The sequence below is a fragment of the Emys orbicularis genome, chromosome 14 (assembly GCF_028017835.1).
Source record: "Emys orbicularis isolate rEmyOrb1 chromosome 14, rEmyOrb1.hap1, whole genome shotgun sequence".
Taxonomy (NCBI): Eukaryota; Metazoa; Chordata; order Testudines; family Emydidae; genus Emys; species Emys orbicularis.
In genome coordinates this window covers 42,657,740-42,676,506 of record NC_088696.1, presented here as the reverse complement: position 1 = coordinate 42,676,506, position 18,767 = coordinate 42,657,740, and the positions used below count along the sequence as shown (strand labels likewise).

Here is an 18,767-nt window from a genome sequence, read left to right as displayed (position 1 = left end):
CCCCTGGTGGTGCCGGTTGTCGGACTTCTGGGTGCATGTTCTGTGTAACAACGAGGAAGCATCTAGTGGTTGGTTGAGCAAAGACTGGCGTTCCCGCCATCTTATGGTGAAAGGTTGTAAAGGCTGCTAGGTGTACTTTGACAGAGCTTATGGCTAAGCCCGATTCTTTTGAGTTCTAATATGTAATCTAATATGATCAGTAGAGGCGCCGTGACTGCAGTTAGTTTTTGTTGGCACCATAGTGAGAATCTCTTCCATTTCTAGAGGTAGGTATGTCAAGTGCTAAATCTCCTGCTATTTAACAACAGCTGTTTCACTCTTTCTGAACAGTCCGATTAGCTGTGTTGGAACCATGTAGGAGCCATGCTTTGAGGTGGAATTTCGCCGGATTCGGATGGAGAGTCCAGCCTCCATTCTGTGAGAGGCGATCCATCCACAATGGAAGAGGTCATGAAGCACACACTGTTAGGTGCGACAGGTAAGGGAACCAAGTCTGTCTGGGCCAAGTGGGAACAATCAGAATGTGTGCGCTCTGTCGGCCTGTATCTTGTGAATAACTCGTGGGATTAGAGGTATTGTAGGAATGCATACAGGAGTGATGTGTTCCACCATATGAGAAAGGCGTTCCCTAGTGACTTGGGTACTAGTCCCCCTCTGGAGCAGAAGAGTGGGCACTTGTGCTTTGCTGCTGATGCAAACAGGTCTATGGATGGATAACCAGTTTAAGGACAGTCATGTATTTCCCATTCGTGTTCCTCGGAGAAGTGTCTGCTTAACCTGTCCGCTGTTGTGTTCTGACACCCCAGAAGGTGATGCCACAGTGGTTATGTTGTGGCGAATGCACTAGTTCCACAATTTCAGGGCTTCTGTGCAGAGAGAATGGGAGCGAGCTCCTCTTTGTCGATTGATATAGAACATGCATGTTATGTCGGTCAGTATGCGGATTGATTTGTTCTGTATGATCGGGAGAAAGTGTCGACACGCATTGTATACTGCTTGGAGCTCCAGGAGATTGAAGTGGAGTTGAGTTTCCGCTGCTGACCACTTGCCTTGTATGGCGTGTTGGTCTAAGTAAGCACCACATCCTACCAGGGACGCGTCAGTCAGGATTATTAGTGATGGAGGGTCCTGTTGGAAAGGGATCCCTGTGCAGATGTTTTCTGGTTTCGTCCACCAGTGTACGGACGCAATGACCTTTGAGGGTAGTGTCACTTTCTTGTTTAGAGAGTGTTTGCTGGGCTTGTACACAGTGCTCAGACAGCCCTGTAGGCATACGTCGTCTCGCATGGTGCACGACGAACGTCGTGGCCGCCATATGACCTAGTAGTTGTAGGCAAGTCCTCACCAACGTTTGTGGGCTGCTGGTGACTGTCAATATGAGATTAGTTAAATTTATGAACCTGTGGTTGGGCAGCATTGCTCTGGCCTGTGTGGAATCGTGGTAGGCCCTGATGAATTCCAGTAGTTGTGTCAGGTTCAGAGTAGATTTCTGTATATTTATCTGCAACCTTAGTGTGTGGAACAGTTCGATGGCTGTCTGTACCATGTGTGTTGCTTCTTCCCAAGTGGTACCTTTCAGTAGGAAATAGTCTAGGTACAAAGGAGAGGAATGATGATCTTCCTGTAAGTGGGCCGCATCACTACCACAAAGGTTTTTGAAAAAAATCGAGGGGCAGTGGAAAGGGTACCAAAGGGTAGTACTCGGTATTGGTAGTCGTTGGACCCTACAGAGAATCTTAAGAATCATCTGTGAGCCGGGTGTATGGTAATATAGAAATAGGCATCTTGGAGATAGAGGGCTGAAAACCAGTCCCCCCTGTCTAGTATAGGGATAACTGTGGCCAGTGTGACCATCTTGAATCTGTGACTGCGCACAAATTTTTTGAGTTTCTGAAGGTCTAAGATGGGTCTCCATCCACTGATTTTCTTTTTGGTGAAAAAAATAATGGGAGTAAAAACCCTTCCCTTTGTATTGATTTGGAACTTGCTCCACCACGGCACCAAATTGTAGGAGATGGTTCACTTCCTGTTGTAAAAAGTGCTTGTAAGAAGGGTCCCTGAAGGGGGACAGGAATGGCATAACCCGATCTTATGATCTCCAGTACCCATTGGTTCGTTGTTATTGCTGCCCAAGCATAGTAAAATGGGCGCAGGCGGTGGCCAAAAGTTGGGGTAGGAATGTCTAGCAGCACTGTACTGTAGGGGAGGTCGTTCAGACCCTCAACCAAGACTTCAAAACTGTGGCTCGGTTGCAGATGGTTGAGAAGATGAGGACTGGTTTTGTGGAGCCCTACGTCTTTGTGGACGTTGTTTGTTTCTGTTGTGATCAAATTGCTGCTGTTGTGGGTGTTGGAAAGATGTCTCTCTACCTTTCTGGTATGGTGTATACCAGTGTCGCTTAGTAGGCGGAGTGTATATGCCTAATGTGCACAGGGTGGCCCGAGAACCTTTCATCGTGTGTAAGACCTCATCAGTTTGTGCGCAGAAGAGCTTTTCCTGGTCAAACGGAAAGTCCTCCACCTTCAATTGGAGCTCTTTTGGGATCCCTGTTGACTAACTAAGATGCTTTACATATTACGACAGCTATGGCCGTCGTTCGTGCAGCAGTGTCTGCTACATCCATTGAGGCTTGTAGAGTTGTATAGGCAATTATCTCTCCCTTGTTCATGATGGCAGTGAACTGGGGACGTTTGTCCTCTGGAAGGGCCTCTAGAAAGCCTCGCAGCTTGCTATAGTTATCAAAGTTGTATTTTGCCAGGAGGGCTGAGTAATTGGCAACCCTGAATTGGAGTGTGGATGACGATTACACTTGATGACCGAAAAGGTCTAATCTTTTGTGCTCCTTATCCTGGGGGGTGGAGCGGAATTGAGGTTGTTTGCTGCGATGGTTGGCAGCTTCAACCACCAGGGAGTTGGGTTGTAGGTGGGAGAAAAGAAAGTCCATCCCTTTTGCTGGTACAAAGTACTTTCTGTCAGCCCTTTTACTGATAGGCGGTACAGTTGCAGGGATCTGCCATATATTCTCTGCCAGCTCTATGATGGCATCGTTGATAGGAAGTGCAATTTTTGATGAAGTAGATGTCTGCAATATTTGTAGCAGCTTGTGCTGGTTCTCTTGCACCTTCTCAAGCAGAATGTCCTGGCTGGCCTCTACTCTTTTGAAGAGGTCCTGAAACTGTTTCAGGTCATCTGTTGTACTTGGAGGCGGTGGTATGACAGCCTCATCAGGTGAGGAAGATGAGTTATGAGCTGGTGAAATGCCTTTCTGTTCCTGTTCTGAAATTTCTTCCTCTTCTTCTGCCACCCCTTCAGGTGCCTCCGATGTTTCCTTGCTCGGGGAAGGTGGAGGAGAATGAATTTCCTGTTGGGCTGGGGTAGAGGATCTACTATAGTAGGCTCTATATGCCACCCAGGGGTCCCAGGGAGGCCACTGCATAGGGAAAGGTGGTGGTGGGCAGAATCAGGGTTGCCCATACCATTGTTGCATCTCATGAGATTGGCAGGGATTGGTTCTGGCAGCTTCCCATGGAGGTGGTCTCTCTGTAGGCGAAGAATGCTATGAGGAGAACTGGCTACCCTCTGCATCCCCCCTCTTCATCACTGTAGAGAGACTGAGGCAGGCGATGTGAGGAGCTGCTCCATTCGTTGGCCCGGTGATTGCTCGGGGACGAGCAGCAGTGACTGCGGTACCAATGAGACCGCTATGTCTTTCTGATGCAGAAACTGCGGTGGTGCAGATGTGGTCGGTGTCGTGCCATTATTGTGGTCGACCTCTGTCGAGACGGTCAGCGCCATTCTCGATCTGTCTGCCGGTGCTGACGAATGAGTTGATGCTGATGGTGGCAGCATTGCCAGAGGAACTGGTCTCGGTGCCGAGTTCTGCATTGGAGTGGTCAGTGCTGTGGGGGAGGCATGACGTCTCGATTCCATGTCGGTGCAGCGGGGCTCGGCAGAGGTCCACAAGGGGACAATGCTCCGGAGCCTCAAAGGGTCTCGCTTTAGATGAGCTCGGCACCGAGGATACCGATCTCACTGGGGACCTCTTCTTTTCCTGAGTGTTCCTTTCCCCGGTGGGGGGTCGCAGCTCATTTCCTAGATGGTTTGGAAGACTGAGCACTCCCGTTATTAGAGGTTTTGCTCAGAGAGCTCTCTGCTGATGTGGATTTGGTTTCCTGAGGAGGCTGAAGACATTTTTCCATCAAAATCATCTTGAGGCGGAGACCTTGGTCATGCCTTGCCCTACCCTTTAGGTTGCTACAATGAGCACATTTCTGGGGGATATAGGTCCCCCCCAAGAAATTTTTTTTTGAATAACTGACTAATTAAGAGTCTATGTATCTAAGAACTATATAACTACAATCTAAAACTAAATTTATTTCTAGAAGGAGAAAAATGAAGAGGCAGCACTGCCACTGAGCTCTGTCTGCAGCTGAGGATGGTTGAGAGGGAGGCGCCAACGTCACCGCAAGACTACTGCGCACGCACGACCCGAGCACTGCTACCTAAAATCTCCGACCTGCGGCGCAAGGACTCACCGACACCTAAAGTGGAGCACCTACAGGGACACTACTCAAAGAAGAATTTTAGTTTGTACTGACTTCACTAGTGCTTTTTATGTCGCCTGCTGTAAAACTAGGCAAATATCCAGATGAGTTGCTGTATCCCTGGAAGACCTCTGCGTACCCCTGGTTGAGAACCACTGGTTTACATTACAGGCATCCCGGGGAGAGAAAAGAGGGGTTGGGGGAATGTCACGGAGTCCCCGGGCGATGCTCTGGAACTGCTCCCCACAAAGCCAGTCAGGACTTTGGGGAGCCTCCTCTCCCATGGAGCAGACTGTCTTCAGGGCAAGAAGCTCACACGGCTTCACCTCCTGAGAGCATTCAGCATATGCCCCTCTGTGCGCTTCCCACAGCGAGTCCGCCCAGGCGGGGTCCTGGGGAAGCCAGAGGGTCCTGCATCCCCACTTCGCAGTCAGACATGACTCTTAGCCAGCCAGTAAAACAGAGGTTTATTAGATGACAGGAACACGGTCTAAAAGAGAGCTTGTAGGTACAGCGAACCGGACCCCTCGGCCGGGTCCATTCTGGGGTCCCGCGAGCCAGACACCCCCGTCTGCCCTCACTCCTAGTCCCCAGCCAGCTCCAAACTGAAAACCCCCTCCAGCCCCTCCTTCTCTGGGCTTTGTCTCTTTCCCGGGCCAGGAGGTCACCTGATCTCTTTGTTCACCTTTAGCTATTTCCTTGCAGGGGGGGAAAGGGCCCTGGCCATTTGTTGCCAGGGAGACAGAATGTCAGTGATTTATGCACACTGGCCTTTATCCCACCACCTAGAGACTTAAGAAATGCATAGGGGAAACTGAGGCACTCACACAGTATTCAGAGGAAACATTAAGAACAGTCCCACTTCGTCACAGGGACAAGAAGCCTAGTACTTCACATGGTCTATAAATACAGCATCCAGGGTGAAAGGGCAGAGGGAGACACTGGGCCCCAATATATACAGGATAATATCAGGCCTGGTCTACACTAGGAGGTTATGTCGAATTTAGCAGCGTTAACTCGAATTAACCCTGCACCCGTCCACACAACGAAGCTATTTATTTCGACATAGAGGTCTCTTTAAATCGATTTCTGTACTCCTCCCCGACGAGGGGAGTAGCACTAAATTCGACATGGCCATGTCGAATTAGGGTTAGTGTGGATGTAATTTGACGCTAATAGCTCCGGGAGCTATCCCACAGTGCACCACTCTGTTGGCGATCTGGACAGCAGTCCGAGCTCGGATGCTCTGATCAGCCACACAGGAAAAGCCCCTGGAAAATTTGAATTCCTTTTCCTGTCTGGCCATCGTGGCGAGCTCAGCAGCACTGGCAACGATGCAGAGCTCTCCAGCAGAGGTGACCATGCAATCGCAGAATAGAAAGAGGGCCCCAGCATGGACTGATCGGGAAGTCTTGGATCTGATCGCTGTGTGGGGCGATGAGTCCGTGCTTTCAGAGCTGCGATCGAAAAAACGGAATGCAAAGATCTACGAGAAGATCTCCAAAGCCATGACGGAGAGAGGATACAGCCGGGATGCAACGCAGTGCCACGTGAAAATCAAGGAGCTGAGACAAGGGTACCAGAAGACCAAAGAGTCAAACGGACACTCCGGATCCCAGCCCCAGACACGCCGTTTCTACGAGGCACTGCATTCCATTCTAAGTGCGGCCGCCACCACTACCCGTGGACTCTGACGATGGGGTATTGTCGACGGCCGCTTCCTCGGAGATGTTCGCGGACGGGGAAGATGAGGAAGGAGATGAAGACAACGAGGCAGTTGACAGCGCTTTCAACGCTGATTTCCCCGACAGCCAGGATCTCTTCATCACCCTCACGGAGATCCCCTACCAACCCTCCCAAGGCCGTAACCCGGACCGTGATTCAGGGGAAACATCAGTAGGTAAGTGTTTTAAACATTTATTTTGAACAGAATAGTAATAGTATCTTAACAATGGGTTTTTCATGATTAGTTTGCCCTAGGCGCTTTAGTTTTTTGTCCTTGCCAGTGCAGCTACTGGAAAATTCTGTCTATATGTACGGGGATAGAGCAGAAATCCTCCTGGGACATCTCCACGAAGGTCTCCTGGAGGTATTGTGAAAGCCTTTGCATCAGGTTCCTGGGGAGAGCGGCCTTATCGCGTCCTCCATGGTAGGAAACTTTTCCGCGCCAGGCTAGCAGCAAGTACTCCGGGATCATTGCCTCACAAAGCATGGCGGCATACGGCCCTGGTGCTTGCTGGCATTCACGCAGCATGCGGTCTTTCTCTGTCTCCGAAATCCTCATCAGAGTGATATCACTCATGGTGACCTGCTTTGAATTAGGGGGATGTTAGTATTGGGACTGATTGCCTGTTCCTTTACATAACTGTAACAGGCCATTTACAGCCACGCAGTGGAGGCGTGACAGGGGCAGCATTCAGTGATCTTTCCCGGGGACAGCCGCGAGGGGGGTGGGACAGGGGCAGAGTTCATGCTGGCCGGATTGCCAGCAGCAGGAACTGGCCAACGCTAGGAGCATTGCTTGGAACGTGAAAGGAGGGCACTGCTATAAATTAAGCTTTAAGCAGCCAAAAGTCTACGGCTTACCATGTCCGCCTGCTAGCCGAATTCCATTGTCCGGCCCCGCTTGTGTGATCTGTACAGCAAGACCCCAAGCACTCAATGGGAAGGCCGAAAATTCGACCTTGTACTGAGTGCGCATGTGATAGGTGCTGTGCATGGTCTTGTTCACAGAGAAAGACTATATTCATCGTTCTCAAAACTGTATCTTTCTGAGGAATTCACTCCCTTTTTCTCATCCCACAGCTGCGAGTGTCTCCCGAGCTACCCCGGCATCCCCCTCCCAGAGGCTGGCGCAGATCAGGCGACGAAAGAGAAGGACACGGGACGAGATGTTCTCAGAACTTATGGGCTGCTCCCGAGCCGAGGCGGCACAGCAGACCCAGTGGAGGGAGAACATGTCGCAATACCAGCGATCACACAGTGAACGGGAGGACAGGTGGCGGCAGGAAGACCAGCAGGCGACTCAAACGCTGCTTGGACTAATGAGGGAGCAAACGGACACGCTCCGGCGCCTTGTAGATGTTCTGCAGGACCGGAGGCAGGAGGACAGAGCCCCGCTGCATTCTCTCTCTAACCGCCCTGCCCCACCACAAAGTCCCATCCCCCCCTCACCCAAAGTCCCAAGAAGGAGGGGCGGCAGGGGCCGTGAAAACAGTCACTCCACCCCTGCAGACTGCTCAAGTAACAGAAGGCTCTCATTCCCAAAGATTTGATAAGTCCTTTCCTTCACTCCAAAAGCACCTCACCCAAGCCCCCGTCCCAGTTTCATCCCCTAACTGTGTAGTTGTTAATAAAAAATACGTTTCTGTTAATTACTGTTTCTGTCATGTTCTTTTAGAGGAGAGTGTGTTTGAAGGGGGGGGAAGGGGGTTGGTAATTGGAGAGGAGTCACCTTTACCAGGGTACAGACACGGGGGCAGGTTCAGCAGAAGGTCACACACACACATTGCAGTCACTAGGCACCCTGGTCAGTCTGGGAGGTGGTTTTCATGTTCCGGGGGGGGGGGGGGGGGGGGCTATGTGAGTTTGTGGCGGGGGAGGGCGGTTACAGATCTTATGCAGCGGGCCTTAGCCTGGATGACAGAGCCACGCAGCAGGAGATCTGTAACCGCCCTCCCCCTCCACAAAGTCACATAGCCCCCACACACAGAGTCCCGAAAAGGAGGGGTGGCAGGCTCCGTTGAAACAACCAGTCCACCACTGCGGACCGCTCTAGGAGCAGGAGCCTGTCATTCCTCGAGTTTAGAAGCGTCCTTTCCATCACTACACCCGCTCCCCACCACAGTCTGCGTCCCAGTTTCAACCCTTTTCCACGAAACCCTTAATAAAGAAAACGGGGCAGGTTCAGCTTCTGAATAAACAAACTTAATAGTCACAGGTTACCCTGCTCACTCTGGAACCTAGCTTTCAAAGCTTCCCAGATGCACAGCGCGTCCCGCTGTGCTCTTCTGATCGCCCGGCTGTCTGGCTGGGCGTAATCAGCAGCCAGGCAATTTGCCTCAACCTCCCACCCCACCATAAACGTCTCCCCCTTGCTCTCACAGAGATTGTGGAGCACACAGCAAGCTGCAATGACAATGGGGATATTGGTTTCGCTGAGATCAGAGCGAGTCAGTAAGCTTCTCCATCTCCCCTTCAGACATCCAAAAGCACACTCAACCACCGTTCTCCACTTGCTCAGCCGGTAGTTGAAGAGTTCTTTTTCACTGTCCAAGGCGCCTGTATAGGGCTTCATGAGCCCGGGCATTAGCGGGTAGGCTGGGTCCCCGAGGATCACTATAGGCATCTCCACATCCCCAACAGTTATTTTGTGGTCCGGGAAGTAAATACCTTCCTGCAGCCGTCTAAACAGACCAGAGTTCCTGAAAACGCGAGCTTAGAATCATAGAATATCAGGGTTGGAAGGGACCTCAGGAGGTCATCTAGTCCAACCCCCTGCTCAAAGCAGGACCAATTCCCAACTAAATCATCCCAGCCAGGGCTTTGTCAAGCCGGGCCTTAAAAACCTCCAAAGAAGGAGACTCCACCACCTCCCTAGGTAACGCATTCCAGTGCTTCACCACCCTCCTAGTGAAAAAGTTTTTCCTAATATCCAACCTAGACCTCCCCCACTGCAACTTGAGACCATTGCTCCTTGTTCTGTCATCTGCCACCACTGAGAACAGCCGAGCTCCATCCTCTTTGGAACCCCCCCCTCAGGTAGTTGAAAGCAGCTATCAAATCCCCCCTCATTCTTCTCTTCTGGAGACTAAACAATCCCAGTTCCCTCAGCCTCTCCTCATAAGTCATGTGCTCCAGACCCCTAATCATTTTTGTTGCCCTCCGCTGGACTCTTTCCAATTTTTCCACATCCTTCTTGTAGTGTGGGGCCCAAAACTGGACACAGTATTCCAGATGAGGCCTCACCAATGTCGAATAAAGGGGAACGATCACGTTCCTCGATCTGCTGGCAATGCCCCTACTTATACAGCCCAAAATGCCGTTAGCCTTCTTGGCAACAAGAGCACACTGTTGACTCATATCCAGCTTCTCGTCCACTGTGACCCCAGGTCCTTTTCTGCAGAACTGCTACCCAGCCATTCGGTCCCTAGTCTGTAGCAGTGCATGGGATTCTTCCGTCCTAAGTGCAGGACTCTGCACTTGTCCTTGTTGAACCTCATCAGGTTTTTTTTGGCCCAATCCTCTAATTTGTCTGAGTCCCTCTGTATCCGATCCCTACCCTCTAGTGTATCTACCACGCCTTCCAGTTTAGTGTCATCTGCAAACTTGCTGAGAGTGCAGTCCACACCATCCTCCAGATCATTAATAAAGATATTAAACAAAACCGGCCCCAGGACCGACCCTTGGGGCACTCCGCTTGAAACTGGCTGCCAACTAGACATGGAGCCATTGATCACTACCCGTTGAGCCCGACGATCTAACCAGCTTTCTATCCACCTTACAGTCCATTCATCCAGCCCATACTTCTTTAACTTGGCGGCAAGAATACTGTGGGAGATCGTATCAAAAGCTTTGCTAAAGTCAAGGAATAACACATCCACTGCTTTCCCCTCATCCACAGAGCCAGTTATCTCCTCATAGAAGGCAATTAGGTTAGTCAGGCATGACTTGCCCTTGGTGAATCCATGCTGACTGTTCCTGATCACTTTCCTCTCCTCTAAGTGTTTCATAATTGATTCCTTGAGGACCTGCTCCATGATTTTTCCAGGGACTGAGGTGAGGCTGACTGGCCTGTAGTTCCCCGGATTCTCCTTCTTCCCTTTTTTGAAGATGGGCACTACATTAGCCTTTTTCCAGTCATCCAGGACCTCCCCCGATTGCCATGAGTTTTCAAAAATAATGGCTAATGGCTCTGCAATCTCATCCGCCAACTCCTTTAGCACCCTCGGATGCAGCGCATCCGGCCCCATGGACTTGTGCACGTCCAGTTTTTCTAAATAGTCCCGAACCACTTCTTTCTCCACAGAGGGCTGGTCACCTTCTCCCCATACTGTGCTGCTCAGTGCAGTAGTCTGGGAGCTGACCTTGTTCGTGAAGACAGAGGCAAAAAAATCATTGAGCATCATGAACCTTGCCCGGCCATCCGACGTTGATGTTGGTAAAACGTCCCCTATGGTCCACCAGTGCTTGCAGCACCATTGAAAAGCAGCCCTTTCGGTTAATGTACTGGCTGGCCTGGTGGGCCGGTCCCAGGATAGGGATGTGAGTTCCATCTATAGCCCCACCGCAGTTTGGGAATCCCATCGCAGCGAAGCCATCTATGATCACCTGCACGTTTCCGAGGGTCACTACCTTTGAGAGCAGTAGCTCAACGATTGCGTTGGCTACTTGCATCACAGCAACCCCCACGGTAGATTTGCCCACTCCAAATTGGTTCGCGACTGACCGGTAGCTGTCTGGCGTTGCAAGCTTCCAGAGGGCTATGGCCACTCACTTCTGGACAGTCAGGGCTGCTCGCATCCGGGTGTCCTTGCGCTTCAGGGCAGGGGACAGCAACTCACAAAGTTCCAGGAAAGTTCCCTTACGCATCCGAAAGTTTCGCAGCCACTGTGATTCATCCCAGACCTGCAGCACTATGCAGTCCCACCAGTCCGTGCTTGTTTCCCGGGCCCAGAATCGCCGTTCCACAGCATCAACATGACCCATTGCCACCATGATGTCCACGGCGCGGGGTCCCGTGCTTTGTGAGAGGTCTGTGCCCCTCTCAGACTTAACGTCCTCACCGCGCTGCCGTAGCCTCCTCGCCCGATTTCTCAGCATCTGCCTCTGAAAAAGGTGGATGATAAGGTGCGAGGTGTTGACAACGGCCATAACTGCAGCGATGATCGCAGCAGGCTCCATGCTCGCAGTGCTGTGGCGTCCGCGTGGTCAATCACCAGAAAAGTGCGCGAACTGATTGCCCGCCGGCGCTTTCATGGAGAGAGGGCGGGAGTGACGGTTGAATGACGACAGTTACCCAAAACCACCCTCGACACATTTTTTGCCCCAGCAGGCATTGGGGGCTCAACCCAGAATTCCAATGGGCAGCGGGAACTGTGGGATAGCTACCCACAGTGCACCGCTTCCAATGTCGACGCTTGCCCCGTTAGTGTGGACTCACAAAGTGGAATTACTGTCCTTAGTGTGGATACACACGTTCGACTTTGTAATATCGGTTCCACAAATTCGCTTTAAGTAAAATCGAACTACTCTCGTAGTGTAGACATACCCTCAGTGATAGGGAAGTGAGAGCCAACTGAACAATGGGGGGCGGGGGAGGGGGAAAGAGTGTGTCATGGGAAACAGGGAACAGAAGAGAGGTGAGTGGAATTCATCTAATGAATGGCCATGAGCCTGATCCGGAGAGATTTCACTCTGAAGGCTTGTCTACACAGAGGTTTTCAGGAACAGCTTTCAAAGTGGGTTAGACTACACTAGCAACAAGGCCCTCTTATTCCAGATGAAGAGTGTCTGCATGTGGTGTTATTCCAGAAGAGCTGTTTCTGAATAACCCCCATTGTATATCCCTGAAACTACCCAGGAGGTTTGTCCTTAAATTGGACTGAGTTACTGAAGTTATTCTTCAGTATGGCATCCCTTCCGCACCTTGTGCCTGACCCGGTTCCCGCCCAGGCAGATCTAGGGACCACTGGCACAGAATTAAAGTGCCAAGCAAAGCAGCCGGTAGACACGTTCCTCACTGGAGCAGCAGGGAGCTCTCACTCATGGAATATCTGCTGCACAGAGTTCGCACCTGCCACTCTGCAATGCCCAAGCCTGGCTCCAGCATCTACAGCTCGTGTCACCTCAGGAAGCTCAGACTCTTGGTTTGCTCTTTGTAGTAAGGCGAAGCCCTGCTCTTGCACCAGTAACAGAACAAAAAACTGGGATATGCCATTGGATGCCAGTGCGAGGCTGAAGGGGCACAGTCAGAGCAAGAGGACAGGAATTAAAAAAAAACCACCAGGTAGTACTCTAGAGCCTCTCTCCTCAGTGGCAGCTGCCCATTTTATGGGATCCTAATTCAAGGGTTGGTGTCTAGTCCTATTTTTTGATCTCTTGTCTTACAACAGTGGTCCCCAAAAACTTTTCAGGGTTGCACCACCTCTTACCCCTGTCTGCCCCACTCACCCCAGAGCCGGGGTCAGGAGCGGGGCCGCGGCTCCCAGGGGGAAGGGGGCTGAGGCTGGGGTCACAACTGGGAGTGGGGCCAGGAACCGGTGCTGGGGGTGGGGCGGGGCTGGGCTGGGTCCCTCCCCACTCCCCATGGGGGCTAGCCCTGGCCCTGCCAAAACCTTCCTCTGTGCCCCCCACAGTTTGGGAACCACTGGGGGGGGAGGGATAGCTCAGTGGTTTGAGCATTGGCCTGCTAAACCCAGGGTTGTGAGTACAATCCTTGAGGGGGCCACTTAGGGATCTGGGGCAAAATCAGCACTTGGTCCTGCTAGTGAAGGCAGGATCCCTTCCAGTTCTATGAGATAGGTATATCTTCTCAGATTTTTTTTTTTTTTTAAAACATGGTGGACACCCCTGTGCATGAGGGATGCAGGAATCCTGTAGTGGCCCCCAGCTGGTGGTGAGTGCTCTAACCCTCCATTTGAATGGCTGCAGGGTTGGGCACATGGATGCGCGCACACACGGTACTACCTGAGGTACTTGGCATAAGCAGGTGATCTTTCCAGCTTCGTTATCCACTGAGAAGAGCATGGCCGCAGTCTGAGGGGAATAAGCCTTGAATAGCTTCAGAGATTCATTCAGGGCCTGTGGAGTGACACATATATACAGAAAGTCATGGCAAGAACCAGTCCATCCCAGCATACCTTCCACCTGGCCTCAGAATACACCGCACATTGCAGGCTCCCACACAGATTACTCTGCAGCCCCAGCCAGGACAGTCCCCAGTGGCCCTGAAGATAACTTGACACAAGCCATTACCAGGCCGAGATACTGGATCAAGATCTTCCTCATGCATTTTGCCTCGAAGCAGCAAGCAGCACCTCTGCAGCACTCAGGCCTGCAGGACCTGAAAAGTGATACCTCGAATACTCAAGGAGCTGACTGAGGAGATGTCTGAGCCATTAGTGGTTATCTTTGAAAAGTCAGGGAAGATGGGAGAGATTCCAGAGGACTGAAAAGGGCAAATATAGTGCCAAGCTATAAAAAGGGGACTAAGGACAACCTGGGGAATTACAGACCACTCAGCTTAACTTCTGTACTTGGAAAGATAATGAAGCAAATATCTAAGCAATCGTTTTACAAACACCTAGACGATAGTAAGGTGGTAAGTAACAGCATGGATTTGTCAAGAACAAATCGTGTCAAACCAACCTGATAGCTCTTTGACAGGGTAACAAGCCTTGTGGATAGAGGGAAGTGGTAAATGTGGTATATCTTGACTTAAGTAAGGCTTTTGATACTGTCTCACAAACTAAGGAAATACAACCTGGATGGAGCTACTGTAAGGTGGGTGCATAACTGGTTGGAAAACCATTCCCAGAGAGTAGTTATCGGTGGTTCACAGTCAAGCTGGAAGGGCATATCAAATGGGGTCCCACAGGGATCAGTTCTTGGTCCAGTTCTGTTCAATATCTTCATCAATGATTTAGATAATGGCAGAAAGAGCTAACTTATAAAATTTGTGGACGATACCAAGCTGGGAGGGGTTGCAAGTGCTTTGGAGGATAGGATTAAAATTCAAAATGATCTGGACAAACTGGAGAAATGGCCTGAAATTCAAGGACAAATGCAAAGTACTCCACTTAGGAAGGAACAATCAGCTGCACACATGCAAAATGGGAAATGACTTCCTAGGAAGGAGTACTGCAGAAAGGGATCTGGGGGTCATAGTGGACCATAATCTAAATGAGTCAACAGTATAACACTGTTGCAAAAAAAGCAAACGTTCTGGGATATATCAGCAGGAGTGTTGTAAGCAAAACACAAGAAGTAATTCTGCTCTACTCTGTGTTGATTAGGCCTCAGCTGGAGTATTGTGTCCAGTTCTGGGCACCACATTTCATGAAAGATGTGGACAAACTGGAGAAAGTCCAGAGAAGAGCAACAAAAATGATTTAAGGTCTAGAAACCAGCTATGAGGGAAGATTGAAAAAAATTGGGCTTGTTTAGACTGGAGAAGAGAAGAAAAGAGGGGACCTGGTAACAGTTTTCAAGTACATAAAAGGTTGTTACAAAGAAGAGGGAGAAAAATTGTTCTCCTTAAGCTCTGAGGATAGGACAAGAAGCAATGGGCTTAAATTGCAACAAGGGAGGTTTAGGTTGGACATTAGGAAAAACGTCCTGTCAAGATGGCTAAGCACTGAATTAAATTGCATAGGGAGGTTGTGGAATCTCCATCATTGGAGATTTTTAAGAGCAGGTTGGACAAACACCTGTCAGGGATGGTCTAGATAATACTTAGTCCTGCCATGAGAGCAGGGAACTGGACTGAGATGAGCTGGGAGGCTATCCATGGAGAAGTTTAACAGGGGCATTCAAAGCGGATGGCTGCAGCCTCGTTTACCACGACTGTCCATTTACGACTGGTGCTTGTCAGTGGTAGAGCTCACTCAACCAGCACAGCCAAACAAGCGCCGCAAAGACGAAAGAATGGATTCAGCTCGTGGCTACTTGAGATGGAGGGGGATGGGAAACAAGCTTGCTCCCGCCTGTAACAAAACCAGCTGGATAGGGTACAGAATCCAAGAAATCAGAGCTGGAGAATGACACTCCACTCTTCCCTTGCGCTTGTCCTAGGCTCCACCTAGTCCCTGCCTGGGGGCCAGCACAGGACACACTGTACTCACCTGGCTAGTTTTCAATGTCCCATGTGACAGAACTTCCGCTGCTTCTCTGCAAATCTTCCTGTTCAGAAATGTTTCCAGCCTGTATTTCCCCTTATTCTAGCTACCTCCTTGGGCTACCCTTACTTGGGTCACTTAGGAAAGTCACTGAGAGATTTTTGAAGGGATCCCCATCCGCAGCCAGAGTCTGGAAGCTGGGATGTGGAAGCAGAGGAGAGCTAGAAGGACAAGTAACGGAGATCCTCACCATTCTGGTTATGTTTAGGGTGGGCTTAGTTAAACCAGAAGGAGGGGTGCAGAGACCCAGCACGTGAACAGCAGCACACACCACTCCCCACCCTAGTCTGTGCCCCCGGATGGAGGCTCTCAAACAGGCTGTGTAATGAGTACGCTGCGGAAGTGTCCGTCTGCCCAGAGCACAAATTCAAAGGCTAGATTCCATGTGTATAGAGGGGGCCTGGAGAGGCTGTTCTGCCCTGGGAGCTGGGTTACCTTTGCTGAAGCTCCACTCTCCAATTCCAGGACCACCAGTGGCTGGTTAGGATGACTGTCAATGAGCTGCTTGGTCTTCTCCAGCACCTGCGAGAATAAGCAGAGAGTCAGACTGTAAATAGGTGTGTGTCGCTTGGACACGGGAGGTCCACTAGTGACAGGGAAAGATTTCAAACCTCTGCCAGCTGGAACTCCCCACCTCCCCCTCCCTGATCATTCTGCCCCAATCCTGCACGGACCCAAACACTGGGCCAGCCACAGGGGTGAAAGTAACTTACAGGACTTACCGGTACTGCCGGAGTCCTGAGGGGCATGGTCTCAACCGGAAGAGGCGGGGCCTCAAGATTTAAAGGCCCTGGGGCACCGGCTGTGGCTAGGAGCCCCAGGGCCTTTAAATCAACTTGGGGCTCCCAGCTGCAGAGGTGGCTGGGAGCCCCCGGGGCTCAGGGGCAAATTAAAGGTCCCGGGGCTCTGGCTGCCGCGGAGCTCCAGGCCCTTTAAATCCCCCCCGCAGCTCCAGCGACCAGAGCTGTGGGCAGGATTTAAAGGGCCCGGAGCTCCCGAGCCTTGCCGGGCTGGGGCGGGGATTTAAAGGGCTCTGGGCTGCCCGCAGCCGCGGGGAGCTCTGAGCCCTTTAAATCCCGGCCCCAGCCCAGCCGCCAGAGCCCTTTAAATCCCCGCCGCGGAAGCCGGTGTGGTCCGGCACGGCGTACTGGCTCTTGCCGGTACACCGTACCGGCTTACTTTCACCTCTGGCCAGCCAGGAGTGCAATGCAACCCTTGAGCATGTGCAGAGGACGATCTGTGTATGTGACCCAAGAGAAGGTTGTGCTGTACACAGCCTCCCCAATGCAGTCACCAGTTACCAACGAGTCAGAAGCAATAACTACCAGTCCATTCAGCTGCAACCCATAAATACCCCACATCAGGCCCTGGGCTGGCCCTGAAGCATTTTCCAGGAACTAAGGTGGCTTGCCCACCTTTCTGTCCAACAGCACCCCTGGTGGTCAGCTGAATACATTTATTACTGTTACAGAGGACTGTCCAACCTCACTCCCATGAGGTAGCTGCAGAGGCACAGGGAAAAACAAACAGAGACCTTGACTGGAAAAGGTGGGTGCCAGCTAGACCCCCACATTTAGGCAGCACAGACCCCTTCCACAGGGAGGAGAGCAGCATACATTTATTTGGGTTGGGAGCAGGAAGCAGAGCCCACACGGATGTCCACCATAACCCCCATCCCACCAGCGTTATCCAGCTGGGCTAATAGGCTCACTCGTTTCTGGACGTCTGCTTTGCTTGTGCGGTCCAAGTCATCCATAACCTTCTTCAGTGCTCGGAGCGCCTCTCTCAGCTCATCCTTCCGCCACTGTGGGATAACTGCGGTAGCCAGTGTCTGGAAGCAGAAGAGGGGGGTTCAGGCTCAAGGCCTATCACAACAGGAGGCCGAGGTTTCTGTGCTCCCCACCCTAATGAACTGGCTTTAAACCCAAAAAGCCACTCAAGCAGAGCACCCAGCAAGAAACTCCCTTCCCAACGTCACACATGAGACAGAGAACGAGGTGGCATTCGCTCAATCTGCAATGCACGGTCCACCTAGGATACTTCTGTGGCCTCCATCACCGTAGTGTCCCAGTGCCTCCCAACCTCTAGCAGATTTAGCCCCTCAACACCCGTGTGAGGTAGGACAGGGCTATTACTGCTATTGGAATAGTGGGGACTGAGGCACAGAGATCCAGGGACCTTGGCAGAGCAGGGAATTGAACCTGGGTTTCCCAAGCAGCACTTTAGGCACTGGACACAGGTCCCATGCACCCTTGGGCCCCAACTGCTAAGTGACTTGCTTTGATTTAAGAACCCAGGCTAAGGCATCTCACTCTTCTCTGCTCCTGCCAGTCTGATGCAACGCTCCTGGAGGGGCTGGGTCCCAACCCACCTCACTGAGGTCTGCAATCTCCTTCTGCACGTCCTTGTTGGGAGCCGTCTGGATCTTCACTTTGGCATCCAGGGCAGAGAGCGATTTCATGAGGCTGTCCGCATTCCTGAGTGCCTGAGAGAGCAGAATTCAGTTCTTAGCTCCATTGGAGGGCTACCGAGCACTGGGCTGTCCAACACCATGTGACAAAGGACAGAAATACAACCCGCGCGAGAGAGATGTTTCCACAGGGAGCTACAATGAAGATCTCTCAGCAGCAGAGCTCAAGAAGGTGGTGCTTGTCTATTAGCCAATCTCACACCCAGTACCTGCCACTCCCCTCCTAGTACTGGCCTATGTCAGATGCTTCAGAGAAAGCCATTAAACCCCACAAAGATGCACCTCACAGACCCTGGGAGAAAACGCCCTCTTGACACCAGCTGGGGACCAGTTTACACTGCCCAGCACGATGACTGGAACTCTTGTGATGTTTAGTCTTTGTTCACATAATTAATTGCAGCTGACAATATAGTGGTTGTCCCAAGAGCTCTGTCTCCACAGCTCTGCTCCAGGGCCGTGTTCTTTGTGCCATTTGCTCAGTAAGCGCAGAGAACACTTACAGATCTATCGTATCAAGAGCTGAACTACTTCCCCGGGAAAGCATCGTCCCATAAGACACCAGCCCAAGCATGGAAGTGCAGCCACTACAAAGCTAGCAGGAAGCATTTCTTCTCCATGTCTCTCACCCCTTTCACCACTCTTTGCCATCCTTCCTCCCACCAACCTGGCTTGGCATGGCCTGGCAGGAAATCAGACACTGTAATCACTCCTGTTGCACTGCCAGTCTGACTGACACAGCTGGAGGGTGTGCAACAGTATTGCATGCAAGGCTCCCCAGCTCCACCCTCTGGCTGGAGGCCTGGCCAGGGAACCTCCCACACAGTTCTCCTAGATCTGCAAGGGCATCACTCACTT

At 51.4% G+C, this 18,767-nt stretch overlaps 1 protein-coding gene across 1 annotated transcript in view; it reads right to left on the bottom strand.

Moving 5' to 3' along the window:
* The window catches only part of AARS1 (alanyl-tRNA synthetase 1), a 45,171-nt gene that overhangs the window by 2,641 nt on the left and 23,763 nt on the right, over positions 1-18,767 (bottom strand). The window contains exons 17-20 of the mRNA XM_065416339.1: positions 17,814-17,927; positions 17,154-17,273; positions 15,878-15,964; positions 13,233-13,346 (exon numbers count right to left, since the gene is read on the bottom strand). Coding sequence (XP_065272411.1) covers positions 13,233-13,346; positions 15,878-15,964; positions 17,154-17,273; positions 17,814-17,927 — 435 coding nt within the window. The remainder of the gene's footprint in view (positions 1-13,232; positions 13,347-15,877; positions 15,965-17,153; positions 17,274-17,813; positions 17,928-18,767) is intronic.